General features: G+C 45.8%; 1 protein-coding gene across 21 annotated transcripts in view; it reads right to left on the bottom strand.

Annotated features, from left to right (window-relative positions):
• Positions 1-24,110, bottom strand: part of HDAC5 (histone deacetylase 5) — a 1,448,645-nt gene that overhangs the window by 310,601 nt on the left and 1,113,934 nt on the right. For all 21 annotated transcript variants that reach the window (XM_078645209.1, XM_078645212.1, XM_078645222.1 and 18 more), the window contains 2 exons: positions 8,403-8,571; positions 7,917-8,050 (listed from right to left, as the gene is read on the bottom strand). In XM_078645209.1, coding sequence (XP_078501335.1) covers positions 7,917-8,050; positions 8,403-8,571 — 303 coding nt within the window. The remainder of the gene's footprint in view (positions 1-7,916; positions 8,051-8,402; positions 8,572-24,110) is intronic.

The raw sequence follows: 24,110 nt of genomic DNA, 5'->3' as shown, positions 1-24,110 counted from the left end.
AAAATTCTTGGTGGCTCATTCTCTTGATTCTGAAGCGAGGAGTGGGAAAACGTAAGCTAAAATAGTAGTCAAGTTCAAAGTCTTTATTCGATTACATAATCATAAAAGACATTTACATTTAAAACTATAACAGTAATATCCTTACAATTCATTCCTTATTGAATACAAAGTACAAAATTCCCCTGAAAATAATCCTTAGTTACTCCTTCCGTACATACAGGAATACAATAATTTAATATAAAATGCATTTAAAATAGACAATGAATATCAATAAAAAACAGGCCGCAGTACTATGAACCAGATTTTAAATAAAACCAATTAGCACAATCTCGTTAAGGTAGACCTATCATATCCCTCACAGTATTCACTGCTCAATCTATGGGCAGGGGTCATCCACATGCTGTATAAAAATTTGGCGATCGCGATTATAGTTAATTCATTTCTATCTGTTTTTAGGATCCTTAATGCTTCAGAGCCAGAAGTAATCCCCATCATCTGACAAATAGGCTTCAGCCGTTTGTACCTCAGGTTCTTATGAACGGGGCAAATAAAAAAGATATGGGCTATAGTTTCTGATTGTGTTGGGCAAGACGGACATTCCGTACAGGAACCTATACCCCATTTACCAGTGAATGATTTAATAGGAAGGGTACCTATCCTAAATTGGTGGTACCATTTCCTATCACTGGCAACCGTTATAAGGTCCAAGTACATTTTATAATCGGGTACATGTTTGGTCTCTAAAAAGTCTCTTGACAGTGAGGGACTCGTCAGAGACGAGAAACGTTTCATAGTGACCATATTCCAGTATAGCCTCCTCAATTCTTTTCGAGATGGAAATGTACCATTTGTTGGATTTTGCCACAACCTATTAAGGCCCAGATCACTCAAAGTTGACTTTACCTGCCTCAACCATAAACATTTTCACACACTATCTGCATCCCTAACCTCCAATAGGGCTTGCGCATCCTGGGTTAGCTCGGGGGTGACCCAAAGCCTACTCCAGTAAGCCACTGGTCTAAAGCGAGCCACATCCTCTAAATACTGTCTTCTCAGGTCGTAATAAAGCGGTATCAGTGGAGTAGATTGGGGCAGGCCTGTAATAGCCCTCATAAATTTATTTTGCGATGTTGAGTGCCGATAGGTTGCTGAACCCCCAGTAGTCATGTAATTCAGGCATTGTGGGTTTATGTTCGATGTCATAGTGAGTCATCATGATGCAGACTACTGTTGATGTCCAAAGTTAAAACTCTGAGTAATTTAGATAGAATTCCAGATTCAACCAACAGTTGGTGGAATAATGAACAGCAAGTTAAGTTAAAATAGGTAAAAGAAGCAACGCTGCAGAACATTGTGGCATGTTTATTTCACCATCTTGGAGTCCCGTATCAATCCTAGCCAATTGTAGTACTAGTTTTCAATAGCCTGAAACAAGAGTAACTGGTACAATGCATGCTCTCCAAGGCATTAATTCAAATACTATGCACACATCCACAAGCTGTTCAAACATACAATGTCAAAACAAGGTACTGAGGACATTTGGATTATCACTAATATAAACCACAGGTATTTACTGAGACAGTCTCGCAAGGTCTTACAGTCGGAGTGTATTGATCACCACTACAGAATGACAATCTAGAGTCCTTGGATGCCCTTTTCACTTCTCTCCAGAATACACCCTCCCACGAACCCGACCCCCAACCTCCCCTACTTCCCCTTTAGAAGAACCTAACGCTCAACAGAACCCACCCTTCGCTCCGGTAATTCCTAGCAATCACACCTGCCCTTCCCTATGCGGCATCCCCCAACCACCCCCAGAGATATCAGGACCACTCCTCCTCCCGACCTGCCCTAGCAGCCTCACCCCCCCCCCCCACCATGTGACATCCCCCTCACCACCCATAGAGGAAACAAAACCCCTCCTCCCGCCTTAGACTCCCTTTCTCATCCTCCAACTACAGGCACGCACCCTCACCCACCACCTGCCTCCCACCCACCCCAAACCACTACGAGCAACTGGAACACCAACCTCCCCAAAATCACAAGCAATAAATAACCTGCCTCCCACCCTCTCCAATCCTCCACGAAAAGTCTGAACACTAACCACCCCAAATACGCAGACAATACCGCTCCTACACCACAGCAAGTCCCCATATCACATGATTTCACCCTCACCCGCCTAGAGAACACGACCTCCCCACCCCAACACACTACAAGCAACTTGAACACCAACCTCCCCAAACCCACAGGCAACAAAGTACCTACTCCCCCGCAAGACCCCTCGCCACATGATATCCCACCCACCCCATCGAGAACAAGACCCAACCACCCCTCACCTTCAGCTCCCATCCCCACTCTCCACCTGACGGCTCCCACCCCCACCTCCCGCTGACCCTCCACGTAACCCAACACACTCCGAACTCCCTGAATGCTCACACGGCCCTGCCCAGACCCCACACGGACAACACACCCAAAACCAGGTGGTCAAATTCCCTGAGGCTCCCTCCTCCCGGACCCAAAACAAACAACAACTCAGTCACCACTAAGCTACTCTATACCCCGGGACTCCCCCCTCTAGAACCAACACCCTTGCTCAGGACCAGCCCCGATATCGCAATGACCTCAAGACTGAGCAGCGTCTCTCCAAGCTAGAAACCCAGATAGCTACTATTATCTGGGGCTTTAGCGATATCCTTGCCAACCTCGCAACGCCCCAGCAGCCTCAGCACGCCCATCCCCTCCACCACCGACACACAACAAACACCGTCCACAGTCCCTCCGCGGAGATGGGTAGCCAACCCCAGCCCCTCTCCGGCACATAGACCCAAAAAAACTAGAGACACCATGTCTGAGAGTGACGCGGCAGACCTCGCCTCATACGACAATTCTTTAGCTGTCACCCTCCAATCCAAAATCCAGGTGATCACCAGACTGGAAAGAGTCCAAGCCCCTCCGAACTCACCCAGACCGCCGTCCACCCGCACTAGCATCCCCACAGCCCCCCTAACGATAAAAAACAAAGCAGAGACGACCCCCACTAACTGCATGCTCATAAACTGCAGATCAGCCGTCAAACATGCTACGGAATTAGCAGAATCCATCCTCACTCACGACATAGACATAGACATAGCATTCATCACTGAAACCTGGCTCAACAACTCCTCCACACCTCTCCTGGACACTCTTGTTCCCCCAGGCTTCACTATCACCAACAAAGAATGAAAAGACCAAAGAGGAGGAGGAATACCAACCATCCACAGAGACAATATTTCTGTGTCGGAAACTGACTCCCTCAATTACAACTCCTTCGAGTGCCTAACAGTCAACATCAACACTAGTAACAAGAAAACTCTAACCTGCCACCTTATTTACCATCCCCCAGGCAACCCCATCTCTTTCGCTGAACACCTGTCTAACCTGATTGCCCAATGCTCACAACGAGAGTCGAATGCGTAATTTTGGGAGACCTCAACATACACTGGAATGAAGAGAGCAACCCGCTAATTCAAAACTTGAACAAGTTGCTACATAACAACAACCTTACGCAACACTGCACAGAAGAAACTCACAACAAAGGAACAATCCTTGATGCCATTATCACCAAATGTGACACAGTGAAGACAATCCACACCCTGCCCGTAGACTGGTCTGACCACCACTTAATCCTCTTCCATCTCACTCAGCCAGCCACTCTACAACCCCCACCCAAGAAGAGCCCAAATGGACTAGAAACCTCACCCAGATCAACATGACCGACCTGGAAGAAAAAGTCAATTCCCTAACTCCCCACCTCCACGGGGGATCTATCCACGACAGAACTCACCGACCATTACAACACATCTCTGACATACATTCTTGACCAGATAGCCCCTCTGAAACTAAAAATAGCCAGGAACATCTCATCCAGATCCTGGTTCAATACTGACATAAATAACAAAAGGATACAACTCAGAGCCACAGAAAGACTGTGGAGAAACAACCCCTCCACTAGCCTACCTGAGCAACTCAAAGTATCTCGGAGAAACTACAAAAAACACATCCGTAACGAAAACTCTAACTTCTTCTGCTCTGCCTTGGACATTGCAAAAAACAGGCCCAACGAAATGTTCAAAATCATCAAGCAATAAACTACCAAGCCCCACGTGTCCAGTACCCAAGCCTCCAAGGAACTGTGCGAAAACATTGCCATCTTCTTCGAATAAAAAATCACCAAGATTGAGCTCTCATTAGACATCACCACCAGCCACTCCTGCGAAAGCCTGCCCTCACTCCCAACTGAAAGCACATAAGGCCACCACACAAATATTTGGAAATCCTTCAATACAATCTCGGAAGCCAAGATTATCAAGCTAATCTCCACCTCCAAACCCGCTTTTCACGTTCTTGATCCCATACCCTCCCAAATGACAAAAAAACTCAAACTCACAATAGCCCCATTTTGGTGCAGAATCATCAACAGCTCCCTGAGCACCGTCATCATACCGGATTGCCTTAAAGTAGGCCAAATAACACCACTACTAAAAAAAACAGGCCTGGACTACACAGATCTGAACAACTTCAGACCCGTCTCCAATCTCCCCCTCCTGTTCAAAATCCTCGAAAAATGCGTCCTATCACAACTGACTCAGCATATGGACAACATCAACCTTCTTGATCCCCACCAATTGGGTTTCAGAAAAGGCTACAGCACGGAGACGGCGATCCTAAACATCACAGATAATATCCACAAGTCACTTGATAACGATCACAGCTGCCTACTCATTCTCCTTGACCTATCGGCAGCATTTGACACGGTTGACCACCATCTTCTCATCAAGACCCTACAAGAAAAGGTGGGTGCCGATGAGACGGTCCTCCTCCTTCCTCCACAACCGATCGCAAAGGATAAAAATCAAAAACTTTACCTCCGACCTGCACCCCGTCAGCAGGGGTGTACCCCAAGGCTCAGTGCTCTCACCGCAACTGTTCAACATATACATAGAACCCCTCACCTCCATACTTAAAAATGCTAATATCCCCTTCCACCTATATGCTGATGACACCCAGATCTATCTGGAAACCTCCTCCCCAGACGACATTCTCAGACTAAACAACACCTTAAAAGAAATTCAACACTGGCTGTCCCTAAATCACCTGAAACTGAACCAGGACAAAACTGAGATCCTCCTCATCTCCAACAAAGAAGAGAATCCACAAATCGCAGAATGGCTTAAAGCTTTGGACAGTCTAAACGGTAATCTAACCCTGGCTAACTCTGTAAAATCATTAGGAATCACCCTGGACCCCAAACTGGACATGACCAACTACATCAAAAAATCTGCAAAGACCGCCTTCCTCAACCTGAAGCTTCTCTACAAGATTAAACCATTCATTCCTAACAAAAACCTCAAACAAGCCACCCAAGCACTGGTGCTATCCAGACCTGGCTACGCTAACGCAACCTTAACCAACACCTCTAAAACCCACCTAGCTCCCCTCAAAACAACCCTCAACGCAGCAGCCAGATTGGTCACTGGAATCAGGAAATATGATCACATTTCTCCTGCACTAAGAGAACTAAAATGGCTCCCAATTGATCAGAGGGAGTACTTCAGAATGGCCTGCCTCACACACAAAGCCTTACACACAGAGAAACCAGACTACCTGGCCGCCAAGCTCAAGAGGGCAGGTCAGACAAGGAACCTCAGGAGCTCCAACTCCCTTCTTCTCATCCCCATGAGAACACGCAAACAATCCACCGCGGCTAGGTCTTTCACGGGCAACGCGTCTAAAATCTGGAACTCCATTCCAGCAGACATCAGAACGATCCCATCCTTCACAAAATTCAAAATGCACCTTAAAGCCCTCCTCCTTAACCACTCCATCCCAAAGGGATAACTCCCACCCCCACGTCAAACACTATCCCCGTTACACTTTGGCTCCGCACCAACTGATTCACCGCAGCCAAAACCGAGCAACCTCAACTATGCACTCAACAAGGACACCTCAAGAGTCTTCTACTACCTCAAAAATACGCAGCACCTGTGGACTTCTGAACGTTTGTTTAATATTCCTTTATTAAGTATCTCTTATGAAACACTGTTGCAAAGCGTTCCGATACCCCTGGGTCAGGGCAGCGCTATAGAAAACTCCTAAAATAAAAAATAAAATAAAAAAACTATATCAGTAGCAGGTGTTAAGCAATATGGCCCAAATGAGCAAACAGACATTGTCATTCTAAAAACAAAAAGAAACATGAATTCATACAGATTTGATGTTAATTTATGCTGCTTGTTTTCTGACATTCATTCACATGGAATGTTTACCCTGAAGACTGCACTGATCCGACATGTACTGCATGCATATACAGATATTTATATAGTGCAAACCTAGCTATGCAGCATCAGAGTGCTGTACATAATGTGATGGGTTAGGAGTTGATCTACAAGATCGTGTACATCTATCACACGATCTTAAGTTAAGAGCCAAGGCCAGGGTTCGAACACAAACCACCAGATTCCAATAAGTGGCAGCTCTTGCCACTAGATGACATCGGTTCTTTAATGCAGTTTTAATACAGCCACGAGAGAGAATGAGGACCTATCCTAAATGAGAGAGGGCTTTCATTAAAGCACACCAGCACAGATGGATATCTTGAGTAAGACCGCCATCTCAGGGAGTTGGTTGTGGGTATTGAGGTCAGAAAGCTGAACTGAGTTCAGAGTTTATTATGTAAGCTACAAAAAATGTAAGCAATTCAGTTAATTAATTTGAGCTTGGAAGGCACTTGAGAGTAATCCAATTTCAGATTAGTAATGAAATTGGCCTTTATTTATTTTTGTAGCAGCCAAAACGTGTTACGTAGCAGAATTGCTTCAAGGATGTAAACAATTCATCCAAAATTCAAAATAAAATAGAAGTACATTAATTTTGTTTGAAGAAAAGAGAGATTAATTCAAATGGAACATTAACCAATTGTATTCAATATAAATTATAGGCCAGGCATCCAAGTCCGATCAATGAAGCTCTTGTCCCTGCACAAATCATTTATACCAAATGTAGCTAGGCAAATTGGTACTCGGACTTCTTCATATGGAAGATGCTCTTATCTGCTGATAACACCCAGGTAAGGAGGACTTACCTCAGAAACATCCATAAAGATGAAGGAGTGGGGAAATTACTTCTAGTGTTTTGACAGAAAGCCCTACTAATCAGGAAACAATTGTTCCTCCTCTTTCAACCAAGACGTCATGCATACTGAGCGAGGATACTACATACACAACCTGGATGTTACAAGGATCTTACAATCTTATTATTTTATTATTTTTTTTTTGCAGAGTTTTATATAGCGCGAACTAGACCCGAACCGAATCAGGTACATAGCACCAGTTACGTTACATGAGGACGGACACACATTCATTTGAGGCACGGGGAGATTAAGTGATTTGCCCAGAAACACAGAAGGTTTTGGCGTCGTTACCGAAACTCGAACCCAGATCCCCAGGCCCAAGGTCGAGCGCCCTAGCCGTTAGGCCAACTCCTCTCTTAAGAAGGAAAGGGAATAAAGACGATAAAGACGCATCATGAAGCCAATTTTACTATTTTCTTTCTGTGTTTGTGTTTTGCATAGATACAGTCATAATCCCTGCCCTGTACAATTTGTCATTTACGTTTGCAGTTAACATTTGTTTTTCATAAGTACTCACCTTTTTTCAAAAAAGCTTTCCGAGCTCAAGTCCATCACTTTGTTATCTCAGAAAGGTGTTTTGTACAATCATTACTTTCCAAAATTTCACACCCACTTTCACTACTTATATTTGCATTATACATATATGCTAGCTGATACAAACAGAGCTCGGACACGTACTTTGTGTGGGTGCTGGCAAACTGCTTGCTCTGAACACATTTTGTACAGTTTCTGGCTACCACTTGCTCACCTCACACTTGCTTAGCAAACCAGTTTCTTGTAGCCTCGACCATATACTCTGGATTCTCCCAGCATGCTCTGGATGATTGTTAGTGTTTCCACATGTGCACTGGTGCTTTAACATGAAGGTGTCATACACCACACCTGGTATGGGGAACAGGTAAGAGAAAAGAGATGAAATAAAGGGACAGAAGAGTGAGATGACAATTTTACATTTGAAAACAGTCACTACTTTAACACTTTCCCAGATGCTAGCTTTCCCTCTGACCACAATATATTCTGTGACGAGATGTAAATATATATAAAATAACCCTAATGAATTAGGTAGTGGAGCGATGTAGGGGGTACAAAACTACATCTCTTAGGTTCACTGCTCTTATTTAGCTTGGGGTTACTTTTTGAAGTAACCTACACAATAAGCACTGCAAAGTCATAAAGGCCAAAGACTAACTCGCCTGGAATTTAGATTGAAGACTGGGGCTTGACTGTCTCTTACCAGTAGTGAAAAGGTGCTTGACTGGGGCTTCAGGGACAGGACTCTTGGTGATGGCGGCGGCGGCAGGAGACGACTGGGTCCGGCTCAGCGTTTGATGTGGTATTGTAGCCATGCTTAGCGAGGATTGGTACACCTGGAGATGTTGAAGTGACTGGGAGTCTGGAAACAACTGTGGGATATTCAAGAAATAAGATGGTACACATTGGTAGCAGGCAGGGCAGTTTGCTCCGGTGATGCAGAGCAGACATTGTAGGAGTGGCAGAAAATTACATCACAGGGTTCTCAATAAGCATCCAGTTGGAAAGTTCATTAGATGGCGTCCTAGAAAACTGAGCCAGTGATGGGGGCGGTGGTAGGGAACACAAATACTATGAATTGGAAAAGAAGCTCAGGAATACATTATAAAGCAAGGACTGGAGAGTGTCAATGAAACTTTGACTAAAGGAAACCCAAGTGACACTGACCATTTTTAGGTCTCGCCTGTCGATGCGCATGCGCATCGAGCAAGCGAGACTATAGGGGCTCATCCAGACTTTATCTAACTTGCAAGGAATCGTGGCGATTCCTTGCAGTGCCCGTGACTTTTAAGCTCAATGCGCATGTGCATTGAGCTTAAAAGCGCGTGCACAGCCGCCCGCATTCCTCCGACACCTTTGAAGTGAAGCTTAGCTTCACTTCAAAGGCCCGGCTTGTTCACACCCACATGCCGCTCTGCCCCGCTCCGCCCCCTCCCCTGAGTCATCCTGCCTGCCCCTTCCCGCCGTGTCGCATTTCTCCTCCCCCCTCCCCTCTCTTCCCTCCGTCTTGTTCTTCTTGCTCACTTGTCACTCTTTGCCCCTTACTTCTATCCCTTCCTTTCGATTCCCTCTCTGAACCTCCTTCTATGCCCATCTCCTGTTCCTTTCTTTTCTCCAACATTTGCCACGTCTGCTTTCCTCGTCTCCCCACACGTTTGCCTCCCTTTACCTCTGTTTCCTTAGCTCCTCGTTTCTCCCGCCTACTCTCACATCTTTCTCTTTTCTTTCTACCCTCTCGCCCCCACTTCTCTTCGTGCTCATCTGTTCTCCACACATTTCTCTCACTTAATTCTTCCTGCCTCAACTCTCCGCTCCGCCCCCTCCCCTTCCCGCCGTGTCGCATTTCTCCTCCCCCCTCCCCTCTCTTCCCTCCGTCTTGTTTGTTGTTGTTTGTTGAAGCAAACCCTTGCATTCACCCTTCGGGAGTTCATCCATTTGCGAGACTGCGATAGGCACATTTATTATTTTGTTTCCCATTCACCACAGTTTTTATTTTTTTAATAGGCACTGGTAGAAAGGGAGACTCGAACCGGTCCGTAGTCCACATCAATGCGGTACGGACAAAGATAATGACCGTGAATTGTGACCGTGAATTGTGACCTCCGCTTCGGCATTATAATTTAGCTTCCCCTCTCCTGCTTCGCATTACCAGCCCTCCCCACCCTCTGAGCACAAACAGTGCCTTTCTTAAGCAAGTGTCAATACTTCCTTATTCCTCCTCCCGCAGCCATTCCCATGTCTGCCCGACCCCTCCCTCACTCCCTACACCCCTCCTGCACAGGTCCAGCGGGCGCCTACAAAGTAGGAGCTCCACAGCGGCATTTGTATTTTTAAAAAGCAGCAGCTTGTGTAAAAGCATTTCCATTCGGGCTTCGCAGCTGTAGCATTTGTATTTTCAAAAGAGTAGCGTGTGTACGCATTTGCAGTTTGTAAATGCTCGGTCACTACAGGTAAATAAATATTGAAGTGCGTGGACTTTAGTATGTGAACTGCCAGAGCCGCAAAGAAATGCTTTCACATTCTTCCTGAATCAACTTGTAGGTGTCACCAGAATTGGCACTCAGTGTCGGCCTCGTGATATGGTGAATAGGCAACAAGAGACTTGAGCAAAGCTGTCCTTCTTAAGGAGGCGATGTTAACCAAGAGGACGGTAGCTGGACATGAGGTAAATACAACACTGGAATTAAGGGGCAAACCAATTGCCTACCTAGGTATTCAGTCTTCCACCCCTGCATTCTTGAATCTTCTTTTCACTGACTCTTCCTTATGTTCTTAACCCTTTCAGAGTTACTGGACTGTTTGGAAAACGTTTAATTTCCTTTAAATCTACTCCAGTGTTGCAACCATCTTCTTAGCGGTGAACAAACAGTAGCTTGATCGCTTTAATCGTGAATTGTTTTATGCTCTGAAACTATCCAAGGAGCTAAATTGGTTCCCTGTAAAGAGCTTGCAGTTTCTGCTTACATTTCACATGCTTCACTTGGTCTTGTTTTTTGTTGGAATGCGGCGGAAATGACTTAATTGCCGTTAGTTTAACCCCAAGGTGCATTGGCAGGGCTGTTTCAGCCGTCTTCCTCCTGTTGGCTCTTTCCCCCACAACTGTGTTTTTATGGCCCGCTCACCTGTGTGCCTCTCTGCTCTGTGTACGTCCCCCTAATGACGGACCTGGCATGCTGTCCCGCTGCTATGTATTCTTTCTGCTTTGCCACACTTTTCACACGCAACGGCTATTTTCTCACATGATCGCCTGCCGAGCTGTGCGTCTTTGCTAAGTTGCTTTTTCCCATAAATGAGCCAGGAGTCGATGTTTTATGGCTGTGTTTGCTAGTCCATCCTTCCTTCAGTGAACCCTCAGACTGGGAATGTAATGTTACCAGGTCAGTGTCAAACACAGTACACCAGCAGATCAAGACTTTCTATTTAGATAGCTGTGCACTCTTGCACTTTTGGGTTCTAATCGTATTTCAAGAGCTGCATTTCAGAGCTTTTAGAAATGTTTATGGCTTTTTTTTTTTGAAATTCTTTAGCATTGGCTACAGGAAACAAAAATGCTAAAGATTTACAAAAAAAACCCATAAACAATTCTAAAAGCACTAACTCTAATGCTGCGAGACCTATTGCATTTTCAATGCTTGTTCAGTGAAGGTTCTTATCTATTTGTTAAGATTAGTACTCAGACTTCTGTATAAGTGAACCTGAGGTTCTGTATTTTTACCCATCTGAAGTCTTTTTTAACAGTTTTTATTTTGAGTTAAGCAATATGAAACAATCAACATCTACATTGATCCCACATATGACCTATCATCTCATCAGAAACACAGAGGACAACCCCCTCTATACAGTAGACATGCAACAGAATAGGACATTTTGTTCGACAATTCTACTGTGACAATTCTACTTGTATCTTAACCTCCGCTGAGTGCAGTCAGGTGTGCTGGTCCGTTATCCCACAAATGCCAAAAATCAATCCATGAATTAGTACCTCATTACCCTCCATGGTGTTCTCTCGATCTGCCCCAAACTCTGTCAAACTTCTTAGGGCGGCCTCTCCTAGCATAGACCATTCTTTCTGCCTCCATGCACATGCCCAGGAGCCATTGGTGTTTAGTTTGCAACCGTGATTCACCACACAGCTTAGCAATTTGCCAACATAAATCCCAAATTCCAGAACAGAGTGTGTAAGATCGTCATCACAAAGGACTCCCACTAGGATGAACTGTGGTGTCTTGGTAATCATGATCTTCAGAATAGCCTCCAGCTGTGCAACAATGGCGGTCCTTGCGATCAGAGGGCAGAACCAGCAAGTATGCAGAAATGTATCCTCTGCCACTCCACCGGGTCTCTGCCCATTTGATACAATTATCTTCTATTATAATAAATCCTGTGTAGGATTCATCTCTGTTTGGACTGAATGACCACTTCTCGAAGGGTGCATTAAGGCAACTTTCCAGTTCACATCCTCCACAGAGCCTATGTCTTTCTCCTAAGTTGCCTTAAGTTTTTAACGTGTGTCTGGTTTATTGTTTATGATGGTGCAGTATGGTTGGTAAAATAACCTATTGAGCGTCCCCTCACCAAGAATCCTGTGTTCCATTGGCTACTGCACGGCACGGTCTTCCAGTCAATTTTCTCTGCTTGCAGGAAATTATACCTATATTTTTGTAGGGGATTCAGAACATATTCTTGCCTAGGGCTTCAAACAAGTTCACCCTACCCACCTCTATTTAGTCTCTTACGGTGATGCTGATTAACATCACATTGACAGAACCCAGTCAGCTTTCTGACATCCTTCGATATGTGTCCATGCAACAGTGGTGTTTGCTTGGTCACTTTTGAAAAACCAACCCAAGTGTCTGTTGGCCTTACCCCAAACGTCTAATGTTGCCAGCATGGTGCACAACAATTGCCGCCTACTCTTTTTGCTGTATAAATAATGTAAGCATGCCTTTCCTGGCGCAGAACTCAGAAATGCCGATGTTACAGTCAGAGGTGACGGGAAAACCTGGAAGTCAGGTTGACGCGCTTGGTTTATACGGTCTTCAAGATATTGCCAAGGGGACAAAGCTTGAGCTTATGGTGCTTGCAAGAAGAGGTTGAGTTTTTTTATACAGGCACACGGGATGTTGATGCTCGCTTACTATAGAGGAAGATTAGCCCCTGAAGAAGGAACTGCATTCAGTTCCGAAATGCATTGGGCGCCAACATTGAACAGCAAATGAGATTGGGAAAATGTCTATTAATATTCATTTTGTTTTTTGTACATAGAATTGAAAATTGACAATGATTGTATGATCAATTCATTGACACATTGGGAATGTAAAGTACAATGTTGAAAAATTGTCTTTGTGTTAAAAAATATATTTTGTGAAAAAACGAAATTAAAGAATATGCTACTTACCATTATGCATCTGTTCTTGGCATGTAGGGCTGCTGACATTCATATCTGTGCATAGATTGCCACCTAGTGTTGGGTCCGGATGATTGCACATTGTTGTCCTGGAAGAGTCTTCGAAGTATCACGAGATAGGTGGCTCCTCCCTTGGACTACAGTGCGCATGGGCATCCTCTCCATCCTCAGATTGTTTTTCGCCATTGTGGCAGAGATGGAGTATAGTACAGTAAGAGATGTCCATGCAAAGAGTGAGTGCTGCAGCTGCGACAGTTACCGGGGAGGCGGGTGGGCGATATGAATGTCAGCAGCCCTACATGCCAAGAACAGATGCATACTGGTAAGTAGCATATTCCGTTCGAGGCATGTGGGCTGCTGAATTCATATCTGTGCATAGAATGTATAGCAGTACCTCCCCTAGCGGTGGCCGCCTGTGCCAGCTGCAGCAGTCTGAAAAAGAGTTTTGAGAATAGCCTGTCCTACAGCAGCTTGCTGTTTAGAATGTACATCTACGCAATAGTGTTTGGTAAATGTATGTATGGTTGACCATGTGGCTTCTCTACAAATTTCGTGTAAAGGAATATTCCCTAGGAAAGCCATGGATGCCCCTAGTTTGCGTGTAGAATGCGCCCTAGGGGGAACTGTTAAGGTGAGTTTGCTTTGAAATAACATATTTGAATGCACTTAACGATCCATCTGGCTATACCGGATTTTGAGATAGGGTTGTCTTTGTGTTGCGGTGAGAAAGCAACAAACAACTGTTTTGTCTTTCAAAATGCCTTTGTTCTATCTATATAGGATAGCAGAGCTCTCTTGACATCTAGAGTATGCAAGGCCCTTTCAGCTACTGTCTGTGGGCTTTGAAAGAACACTGGCAGTTCTATTGTTTGATTTGTATGAAAATGGGATATCACTTTTGGCATGAATTTAGGGTTTGGTCTGAGAACTACTCTATTTGCATGTACTTGAATGAATGGCTCTTGAATAGTTAGGGCTTGTAGCTCACTAACTCTTCTAAGTGAAGTAATGGCAATTAGGAAAGCCACCTTCCAAGTAAGAAATTGTAGTTCGCATGAGTGTAGTGGTTCAAAAGGTGGTCCCATAAGTCTGGTTAAAATGATGTTTAGATTCCAGACAGGTGAAGGTGGGTGTTTCGGTGGACTTACTCGTTTGAGTCCTTCCATGAATGCCTTTATTGCTGGCACTCTAAACAGTGAAAGGTGTTGCCTGTTTTGGAGGTATGCTGCCAACGCAGCCAGATGTATCCTTATGGATGAGTAGGCTAAATTGCAACGTTGTAGGTGCAGGAGATAGCAAATGATGTTTTGTGTAGAAGCATCTAATGGGTTTATATTGTTGTTTCTGCAGTAAATGACGAAACGTTTCTACTTTGCTGCATAACATGCCCTGGTAGTGGGTCTTCTTGCCTCTTTGATAATATTCATGCAGTCTGGAGGCAAGTGGAGCCAGATCGCCAGGTTCAGCTGTTGCGGATCTGGATGTTGGATTTTGCCACGGTTCTGAGTTAGAAGACTGGGTGTGAGTCGCAGTCTCTGATAAGGCACTACTGACAGTTCTAGGAACGTAGTGTACCATGGTTGCCTTGCCCACGTGGGAGCAACTAGGATTAGCGTCAGGGAATGTTGGCGCAGTTTGCGTGCCAATAGCGGGATTAATGGCGATGGGGGAAAAGCGTACGCAAATTTGCCGGACCAGTTCATCCATATCGCATTGCCCTGGGACTGCGGATGTGGAAACCTGGCGGCAGAGCATGGCATTTTGCGTTTTCGCTTGTGGCAAACAGATCTATTTCCGGTTGTCCCCACTTCTGGAAGAATGGTTGGAGCACATTGGGGTGAATCTCCCATTCGTGCATTTGTTGACTGTGTCTGCTGAGCAGGTCGGCTATTTGATTGTCCTTGCCTGAGAGGTGTTCTGCCATGAGAAACATGTTCCTCTGAATGGCCCATTTCCACACTCTTTGAGCCAGGTGCGATAGCTGTTGGGAGTGTGTCCCTCCCTGCTTTTGAATGTAATACATAGCCGTCATGTTAATCCGGATCAACACAGTTTTGTTGCATAAATGTTTCTTGAACGCTTTTAGGGCTAGGAAGATCGCCATCAACTCTAGGAGATTGATGTGCATCTTTTTCTGTTGTATAGTCCATAGTCCCTGGACTGTGTAATGCAGGACATGGGCTCCCCAGCCTAGCAGGGATGCGTCCGCTGTCATCACTATTTGTGGGACAGGCTCTTGGAACAGTCGTCCTTTGCAAAGGTTTTGTGGATTCCACCAATGCAGAGAGTTGTATACACGACTGGTCACCAACACTAGGTCTTTTAATTGTCCTTGAGCCTGGTTCCACTGCCTTGCTAGGCACTCCTGTAGCGGACGCATGTGTAGTCTGGCATGAGGGACTATAAATATGCACGAGGCCATCATGCCTATTAGTTGCAGAAACACTCGAGCTGGCAATGAGTGTTGTGGTGTTAACTTTTGGATCAACATCTGCATACTGTTCATCCATGCTGCGTTGGGGTATGCCTTTGCCACTAGTGTATCTATTGTCGCTCCCAGGTACTGTTGGACGTGGGAGGGTTGCAGGTGTGATTTTGGGTAGTTTAGCAAGAAGCCTAGACTGTGCAGGAGATGAATGGTTCTTGACATGTGGCTGGCACATGTGTATATGTAGCCGTACTTGTAAAGCGCACTGATACTCCTGAGTGTCCTGGCGCTGTACTCATACCACTAGGGAACCCTTCCTGGTTTTTCCCGAGAAATGTCCACTCCTGGGCATCCCCAGGGTGCAACCAGGCATCCCTAGCGCTGTAAGGGGACGTTGTGGAGACTAAGCAAGCTATTGCCCAGAGTTGCAGCGTGGGACTCATGCTTAGAGTAGGCACCGAGGCGAGAAATCAGGTCCGAGGAATTATGAGCCCAAGATCCGTCGAGACAGCCAAGGCAGGAATTGAACCCTGGTCCCGGGCCAGACCTCTGCATCAGGGTCTGCCGCTCTAACCATTAGGCCACACTTCTCCACATTGCTGGGCCGATGGCGCGTGTATTAGCCAATCGTCCAGATATGGGTACACATGAATGTGTTGTCTTCTGAGATGTGCCGCCACTGTTGCTAGGCATTTGGAGAACACCCGTGGAGCTGTTGTGACACCGAATGGTAGGACTTTGAACTGGTAGTGTTGTCCTTGAATAGTAAACCTCAGATACTTTCTGTGAGCAGGGTGTATTGGTATATGAAAGTATGCGTCTTTGAGTTCTAGGGTTGCTAGGAAGTCTCCCTGACGCAGCAATGGCAGGACTTGTTGCAGAGTGAGCATGTGGAAATGCTCTGATAAAATGTACAGGTTGAGGGGCCTGAGGTCCAATATTGGTCTGAGAGAACCGTCCTTTTTGGGAATGAGGAATTATAGTGAGTATACTCCTGTTCCTTGATGTTGAAGTGGGACTGGTTCCATGGCCCCCTTTTGCAGCATACTGATGACCTCTTGCTGCAGTAATGTTATATGTTCCTGTGACATTGGACGATGTATGGGTGGAATGTTGGGTGGTGTTGATGTGAGTTCTAGGCAATAGCCATGTTGGATAATTTGCCGAACCCATTTGTCTGTTGTGATGTTTAACCATAGTGGCAGGAATTGTTGTAGTCTACGCCCGACCGGTGTTATATGGTCTGGGGGTAGTGCCAAGAAGTCACTGTTTGGTGTTAGTGGAGGATCTATTGGCATTGCCTCCACGACCTCTGCCCTTGTTATTATTACCTCTGTTCGTGTTTTTATTGTAGGTGGATTGCGTATTAGTTTTGTATGTGGAGGATTGCTGCGATGTGTTACCTCGCGCTCCTCCCCTATAAGTGGAGCGACGTAAGGAGCTTCTGTGTTGCTGGGACTGAAGAGCCCCCATGGACTTTGCAGTCTCGGTGTCCTTTTTCATTTTGTCCAGAATTGAGTCAACTGCTGGACCAAACAGAAAATCTGGATTTATAGGCTGGTTAAGAATTGTGGCCTGTACTTCATTTTTAAATCCAGATATTCGCAGCCATGCATGCCTCCTAAGTAGTACGCTTGTGTTGATAGATCTGGCAGCTGTATCTGCCGCGTCTAGAGAACATTTAATGGAGGCGTTGGTGATGAGCTTTCCCTCCTGTATGAGTTCATCTGCCTGGTCTTTGTATGGCTCAGGTAAGTGTTGGAGAAGTCCCTCTAAAGTATCGTAGTGTGAACTGTCATATCTGGCCAGCAAGGCCTGAGTATTGGCTATTCTCCATGAGTTTGCTGCTTGAGCTGCTACTCTCTTGCCTGATGTTTCTAAAATCTTGGACTCCTTGGTCAGGAGGAGCAGCCTCTCCAGTGGTTTGTGAATTTGCACGCTTTCGTGCGTTGGATACCACTAAAGAGTCTAAAAGGTAGTTGCCCTTTGATGTAAGTAGGGTCTACTGGTGCCGCCCTATACTTTTTTTCTATCCTTGGGTTGATGACACGTGCCCTAGCAGTGTCCTTGAATATGTCAGTTGCGTGCTTTAGGACGCCCTTTAACATGGGGAGCGTTTTGACACTTTTTTCTGATGTAGCCAGTGTATCGAATAGAAAATCTCCTATAGCATCTGAGTGCATGTCTATATTATGGTAGCTTGCTGCTCTATCTATTAAAGAGTTAAAAGCCACTGTGTCTTCTGTGGGTGATGGTTTAACTGGGTATACAGTAGGGTCTGTAATGGGTAGAGTCCCCTCATTGTCTGGCTCCACCCCCCCCCCCCACCCCATGGTTGTGAATTGGGGTCTATATATGGATTTTGTGGATATCCAAAACCCACGTCTGCATCCTGACCTTCATCTGGGTTATGGTCAGAGCGTGCAGTTGAGTATGGGGCATATGGAGTAGTAGGCATAGCTGGAGAGATAGGCTGGAAAAGAATAGGAGAGGAAGCACAGTCCCTTTTCTTTTTGAGAGGAATTCTAGAAAAGTCTTCAGTAGGAACTGGTCTTTTCTTCTTGGTATAAACAGTCACTTTCCCAGTATTTGGGTCAATATATAGTTTGGACTGATCCTCTGTGGAGGGGTCTGGATGGATGAGCTCCTCTTCCACAGTGTTGTGCCTTGGCGCCGATGTCTTTGGTTTGACCTTTTTCGGTTCGATGCCTTTAGTTGGTTCGACCGGTTTCGGTGCCTGTATCGGTTTTTGAGGGTTTCCGACAGGTTGTGTCGGTCCGATGTCTTTTCCAGGCTTCACCACTTTTTTTGGACCGAGCGGCTTTGTCGGTTCGGTAACTTCTTTCCGCTTCAGAGGTGTCCTCGGAGCCTGCGGCTTTGGTTCGATGCCCTTCTTCGGATCGATGGGCTTCGACTCGACGGGTTTGATCTGGTGAACCTTAGGTTTCGGTTCGACGACCGCATTGGGCGTAGCCCTTTTGTCTTCGGTGCCAGGCTTTTTCCCTATTTCGATGGCCGAAGTCGATTTGGTCGATTCGACGGTCTTTGGCTTCAAAGGTTTTTCTGGTATGGTGGCCTTCGGCTCGGCGCCCTTTGGTTTTGTGACCTTCGGTTCGACGACGTTCGGTCCGAAGACGGTCGTATCGATGAGTTTCGGTTTTGATGGAACCGGCCTTGGAGTACGTGCCTCAGAAGGCTCTTTTTGCATGTTCTTAGCCGGGCGATATTGCGGGGCTATAGAACCAGTTTTTTTTATCTAGGCTAAGGCCTGATGGCGATGCCTCGACCTGAGTCTCTGATATAGGTGTAGTGTCTATATGGGGCGGTGTACTCACGGTTCGCCCCTCGTTGTCATCGGAGTCGTCTTCGACAGCTACGATGTCTTGATCATAGTCTTCGATATCGACGATTTCCTCCTCTTCGTCGATATAATATTCAGTCGTTCTCGGAGTCTTGATCGTCTTGATCCGAGTCTTCGGCGTGCATTAGTTCTTCCTCATCGTCGAAGATATTCTCGGGATCCGGTGCCGATCTCTGCATTTCTTGCCTCGCCGCCCGCCGATTCCGTATTGTCTTTTTGGATCGGAACTGGGCACAGGCTAGACAATTATCTTCATTATGATCTGGAGATAAACATTTGTTGCACACTGGATGTTTATCTGTGCGCGGGAACTTTGAGTTGCACTGCGGGCAATATTTTAATGGACTTCGTTCCATCGACAGTCGGTCCACGTGGCGTCGAGAAGGCCTAACGGCCCGATTCGACGACCGGAGTGCAACAAGAGTTGAAGAAAGTCTTTCGGTACCGATCGCAAACAATACCGATGAAAGCGAAGGCCTTTTGGCCTTTTAGAAAAGTTTTCTTCGATTCCGAACTTGGAGTGCTGGAAGGTACATCCGAACCCAATGGCGGAAAAAAACAATCTGAGGATGGAGAGGATGCCCATGCGCACTGTAGTCCAAGGGAGGAGCCATCTATCTCGTGAAACTTCGAAGACTCTTCCAGGACAACAATGTGCAATCATCCGGACCCAACACTAGGCGGCGATCTATGCACAGATATGAATTCAGCAGCCCACATGCCTCGAACACATTGTTATATACTGATAAAAATTGGATTAAATATTGGTGTCAGTACACCAGGTGAAGTGTGCGCAACTAAGTCAAGCCTTGATGCTTGTTATAACCAGAGGTTACAGTCAGTCAGTTTCGTTAGGAGTCTAATGACAGACATGTCAGAGCCTATGCCTGGAAAGCTATTTTTCATACTTTTGAAAGATAATGCAAATGCAACCAATACTTGGAAATATGCGGAGCGTTTAAGCCCACATCATCTTTGTGCTGCAAACCAATCACAAGCTGCTAGTGTTTGTTCCCTTTGTAGGGCTTGCCTGATAAACCACGTGCAAAGTTACTGCTACTCGTTCAATGTTAATGCTAGTTCTCACTACAAATTGGTTGATACCATTCAAACATCAGTGCTCGATACTTTTGTAGAGTAAGGATAATAACCTTTGCACACAATTGGAGTCCCTTCCCCCAGACTCCCAATGGTCAAATGTAGTAAAAACCCTTGCATATGGTGAGTGCTAGAAATTATTGCTCTCATCCTTTCGGGTGTGGCCAATAATCTCCAAATACTATAAACTTTTATTGCCCTCTCATGTGTGGCAAGTAAGCTTTGCATACTGTTGGCATCAGATTCCTTCTGTTGGATTTGACGAGAAACTCCTGAAAATGGTTCTTCTTGTTTCTCTTTTTAGTACATGTTTTTGAGGGTACGCCACACTGCCTGGCTGCCAACTCTTGTATACTGTTCGTATTTGCTCCTTTCATCAAGCTGTGGTTGAAACTAAATTTCCCCATGTACACGACTGATAACTTGTATGTTGCAAGTGTTTGTTCCCTCTGTGGCATTCGCATTCTAACATGCTGTAAATGTTCTCCCACCCCTCTGGACTGTGGCGAATATGAGGAGCTACCCAGTTTGGGTAATGGTTGCAATTCGTATTAGTGACTTACTGGTGTGTCAATTCTTGCTCCCACCTGGTAGACCACAACCATGTATGGCCTTTACAGTGCTTACCGTCAATATTTGATGAAGAGTCAGAGGTTGGTACCTGGCATTTGGCAACTCATTCTCCTGCACTTGCCGCTTTTCAGAGAGTGGATGCTAACATGGGAGTAGTACCAGTCAGACATTATAATTTTTGAACGTTGATTGGCTTTGTACAGATTAATTCTTCGAGCCAGCAAATGGTTGCCTCCGTCAGAATTCTGTTTGTGTATGCATCTGGCTGAAAATGTGACGGGGCGTCTCTACTCAACAGAGCTCCACACTGTACATTAAATTTCCAGTTGGTGCATTTGAGGCACCTGCTGTTAGCCCTTTTTTCCAGCGCTGCAATGCCAGCAGCCTCTTGGTCTCTGATTTCATGTCTTACCTATTTGCACACCTCTTCTTTGGTCTGCCCTCTCTACAACAATCACCCTCCTCGTTCTGTTTCCTTTTCAGAAGATGCATCTGTTCTGGTTGGTTTTGAGAGCATGCAATTACTACCACAGACGACTCAATGAGCAGGTCAGAGTGATGTTGATGGAGGGAGATATTTAATGACTCACAGTTTGAGATCAGGAGCAGGCAGTATTGGGGAGGGGACGTGGGAGGCAATGTGACCGCAGCTATGAGTCACTCCTGCCTCTGACTCACTGTTCTCGCATCACCCATCAATGAATGGACACAGTTTGAATTGCTAAGAAGGATTTGTAGTCAAGGTCGGTTAACGTTCATGAGAGATGGTTTCTTGCTGTTTGGTCTGTTAATCCAATCTATATACATTTTTGGATTAGATAACACTACCTACTGCCAGGCAGGAGGGATGTACATCGTTTTTAAACATGTGTCCATTGCATGTTTTCTGGTACAAAACACCAGATATCTATCTTTCTGTCAGCATTGTTACAGCCTATCAAAGAAAAATATGGCAAAGCACCCACTGATACACTCACAAGGTGCTTGCTTACACCCTTGTCACGAATTGAAGTGCCATCAGCAATTGGGCTCCTCCAGTTATGCACCTAAGATTTAAAACAATATGCCTGTATCCATCAGGACCAATCCAACCATGCTCCAATTTAGGAAACTGCTAAACAGAAGAGTTATTTACCTTCGATAACAATCTATCTGGTAGAGATACAGTCTAGCCGCAGATTCCTTAACTTACAATATCCTCCCAGGCGTCATATGGATCCGGAAAATCTTTTTCCCAGCAATACCTCTGCATGCTGGGAGGTGGCGTCGCCCGGCTCCGTCCTAACGTCGTACACGGAAGTGACGTCAGTGGAGCCATATAAGCCCCTCTCGGCGTGCTGATGTCAATTTTCTACAGGAAACGTTTCCGCGCCACAACGTGGAGCCATGACAAAAACTGCGATAGGACACAGGAACAGTGTGTGGTAAAAAAGAGAACATTTTTTATAATGATGATCCAAAGTAAGGTGAAAGAGCACCCAGGACCAGGAAGGATTGGAGAGAACTCACAGAGCCCGTGCTGCAAGCAAGGGCCTAACAAAGCGCCAAGCTGCGCCTCACGTCGAGAGCTAACAGCTGCGGCACAAAGGATAAGACAAGGCAGACACAGATTATCACTACAGGAGGGAAGGTAAAAGAACTACAATATTGAAGGAACATGTTGCCAGACAAGTGATTAGAAGTAAACGACTACCAGAAGTTCACTGCACATACCCTCCGGTGAAGGAGGGACTGCAGTACCAAAGAGAACCCAACCCAACCGACTGCCATATAAAGAAGGAGGCACAGACAGGGGCGGTGGGAGGAAAGTAAAAACAAAATAACTCCACGTGTGAAGAACATAGGTGGACCAACATGAGAAGGCAGTGAAAAGTATAGACCTAAGCCACCTAAAAAACGTGGATGGAGTGGAGAGCCAAATGGCTCAAACGCCGAAGAAAACCCCCTGCACCAACGAAAGTTACGAGAATGCGTCACCAACCAACACTAGGCTAGAGAAGAGGCTGAAGGCCCCCAGGCAAAACACACCCTACCCCAGAGTGAGGTGCAGGAGTGTGAGAAAGTGCCATCTTTCTTGCATTGGTATGCCCCCACTTTTTGCTGAATTGCTGATGTGCTTTGACCGAGTGTGCCCTTGGCTCCTGCCAACCAGCTGCCCAGGGCCTGTGTTCCTTGCCCAAAAACCCACTGACCTAGCATACATCAGACACCCCTCTAGCTGGGTGCCCTATGCCAGTGGTGTGGGCACAGATGCATGAGCCCTGTGCCCCTACAGTACCCAGGACCATTCCTGGGCACTGTAAGTGCAGTGATGCCATTAAGAGTATATGTTGCTGGGAGGTTGTCATTACGAACTCCACAGCACCATAATGGCTACACTGAAGACTGACAAGTTTGATATCAAACTTCTCAGCACATTAAACCCACACTGATGCCAGTGTGGGATTTAATGTAAAATGCACAACAGAGGGCATCTTAGAGATGCCCCCTGAAACATAACCTACAATCCACGTCTTGTCTGAGAGGCTGCCTAGGTTGCCCCACAGCAGACATGTTGCTGGACCCCTAGGTGGAGAGCCCTCGCTCTCCTGTTATGTTATGTTATTAAATCATTTATTAAGCGCACTAACACTGATTAGTTTCTTGGCGCTAATTTGATGGTAACACAACAGAGGTAAAGAAAGGTAGGTTAAAAAGCTTGTCTGAAAAGCCATGTCTTCAAGGCTTTCCGAAAAGGTAGAAGATCTTGGCAGAGCCGGATTTCCAGTGGAAAGGTATTCCATAAGTAGGGGGCAAGTGTTGCAAACCTACGTCCACCAGAACGTTTAAGCTTGAACGGGGGGATCTGAAGAAGGCCTAGGTGGAGAGAGCGAAGGTTGCGGGGGGGGGGACATAACTGGTGATTAATTGATTAATGAATTTAGGGCTTCTGCCATGCAGTGATTTAAACATCATACAGCCTGCCTTGAAGGCACAGCGTTGTGTGATCGGAAGCCAGTGCAGTTTAATGAGAAGGGGGGTCGCTGCTTGCCACCTTGGTTGCTTTAAGATCATCTAGCAGCATAGTTCTGTACCATCTGGAGACGCTTGAGTAGATAGCCTGGGAGACCCAAGTAGATGGCATTGGCGTAATCCAGATGGGACAGAACAGTGGCGATCACAACCTGGGTAGTAGCCTCAGGCGTTAGTAATCGCCGAACCTTCCTGATTTTTTTTTAGTTGGTAAAAACACTTGGAGACCACCTGGCCCACTTGTGCCTTTAGAGAAAGGTCATTGTCCACAATGACTCCTAGTGTTTTAGCCTATGGTGATGGTTGTGGAGCTTGACCCAGGTCTGAGGGCCAGTATTGGGGACCCCAGTATTTGGCGCTGTCCCCGGTCAGTACCAGTTCGGTTTTACCTGGGTTTACTTTCAGTTGATTTTGGTCCATCCAGGATTTAATAAACCTCATGGTCGACTGGAAGTGACTGACGGATTTTTCAGAGTTGTCAACGGTGAAGAGTAACTGCAGATCATCTGCATAATTAAATATGTTCACCTGT

The sequence above is a fragment of the Lissotriton helveticus genome, chromosome 5_1, assembly GCF_964261635.1.
Source record: "Lissotriton helveticus chromosome 5_1, aLisHel1.1, whole genome shotgun sequence".
Lineage (NCBI taxonomy): Eukaryota > Metazoa > Chordata > Amphibia > Caudata > Salamandridae > Lissotriton > Lissotriton helveticus.
Note: the sequence above shows the minus strand (reverse complement) of the source record. Positions and strands in the feature narration are given on the sequence as shown.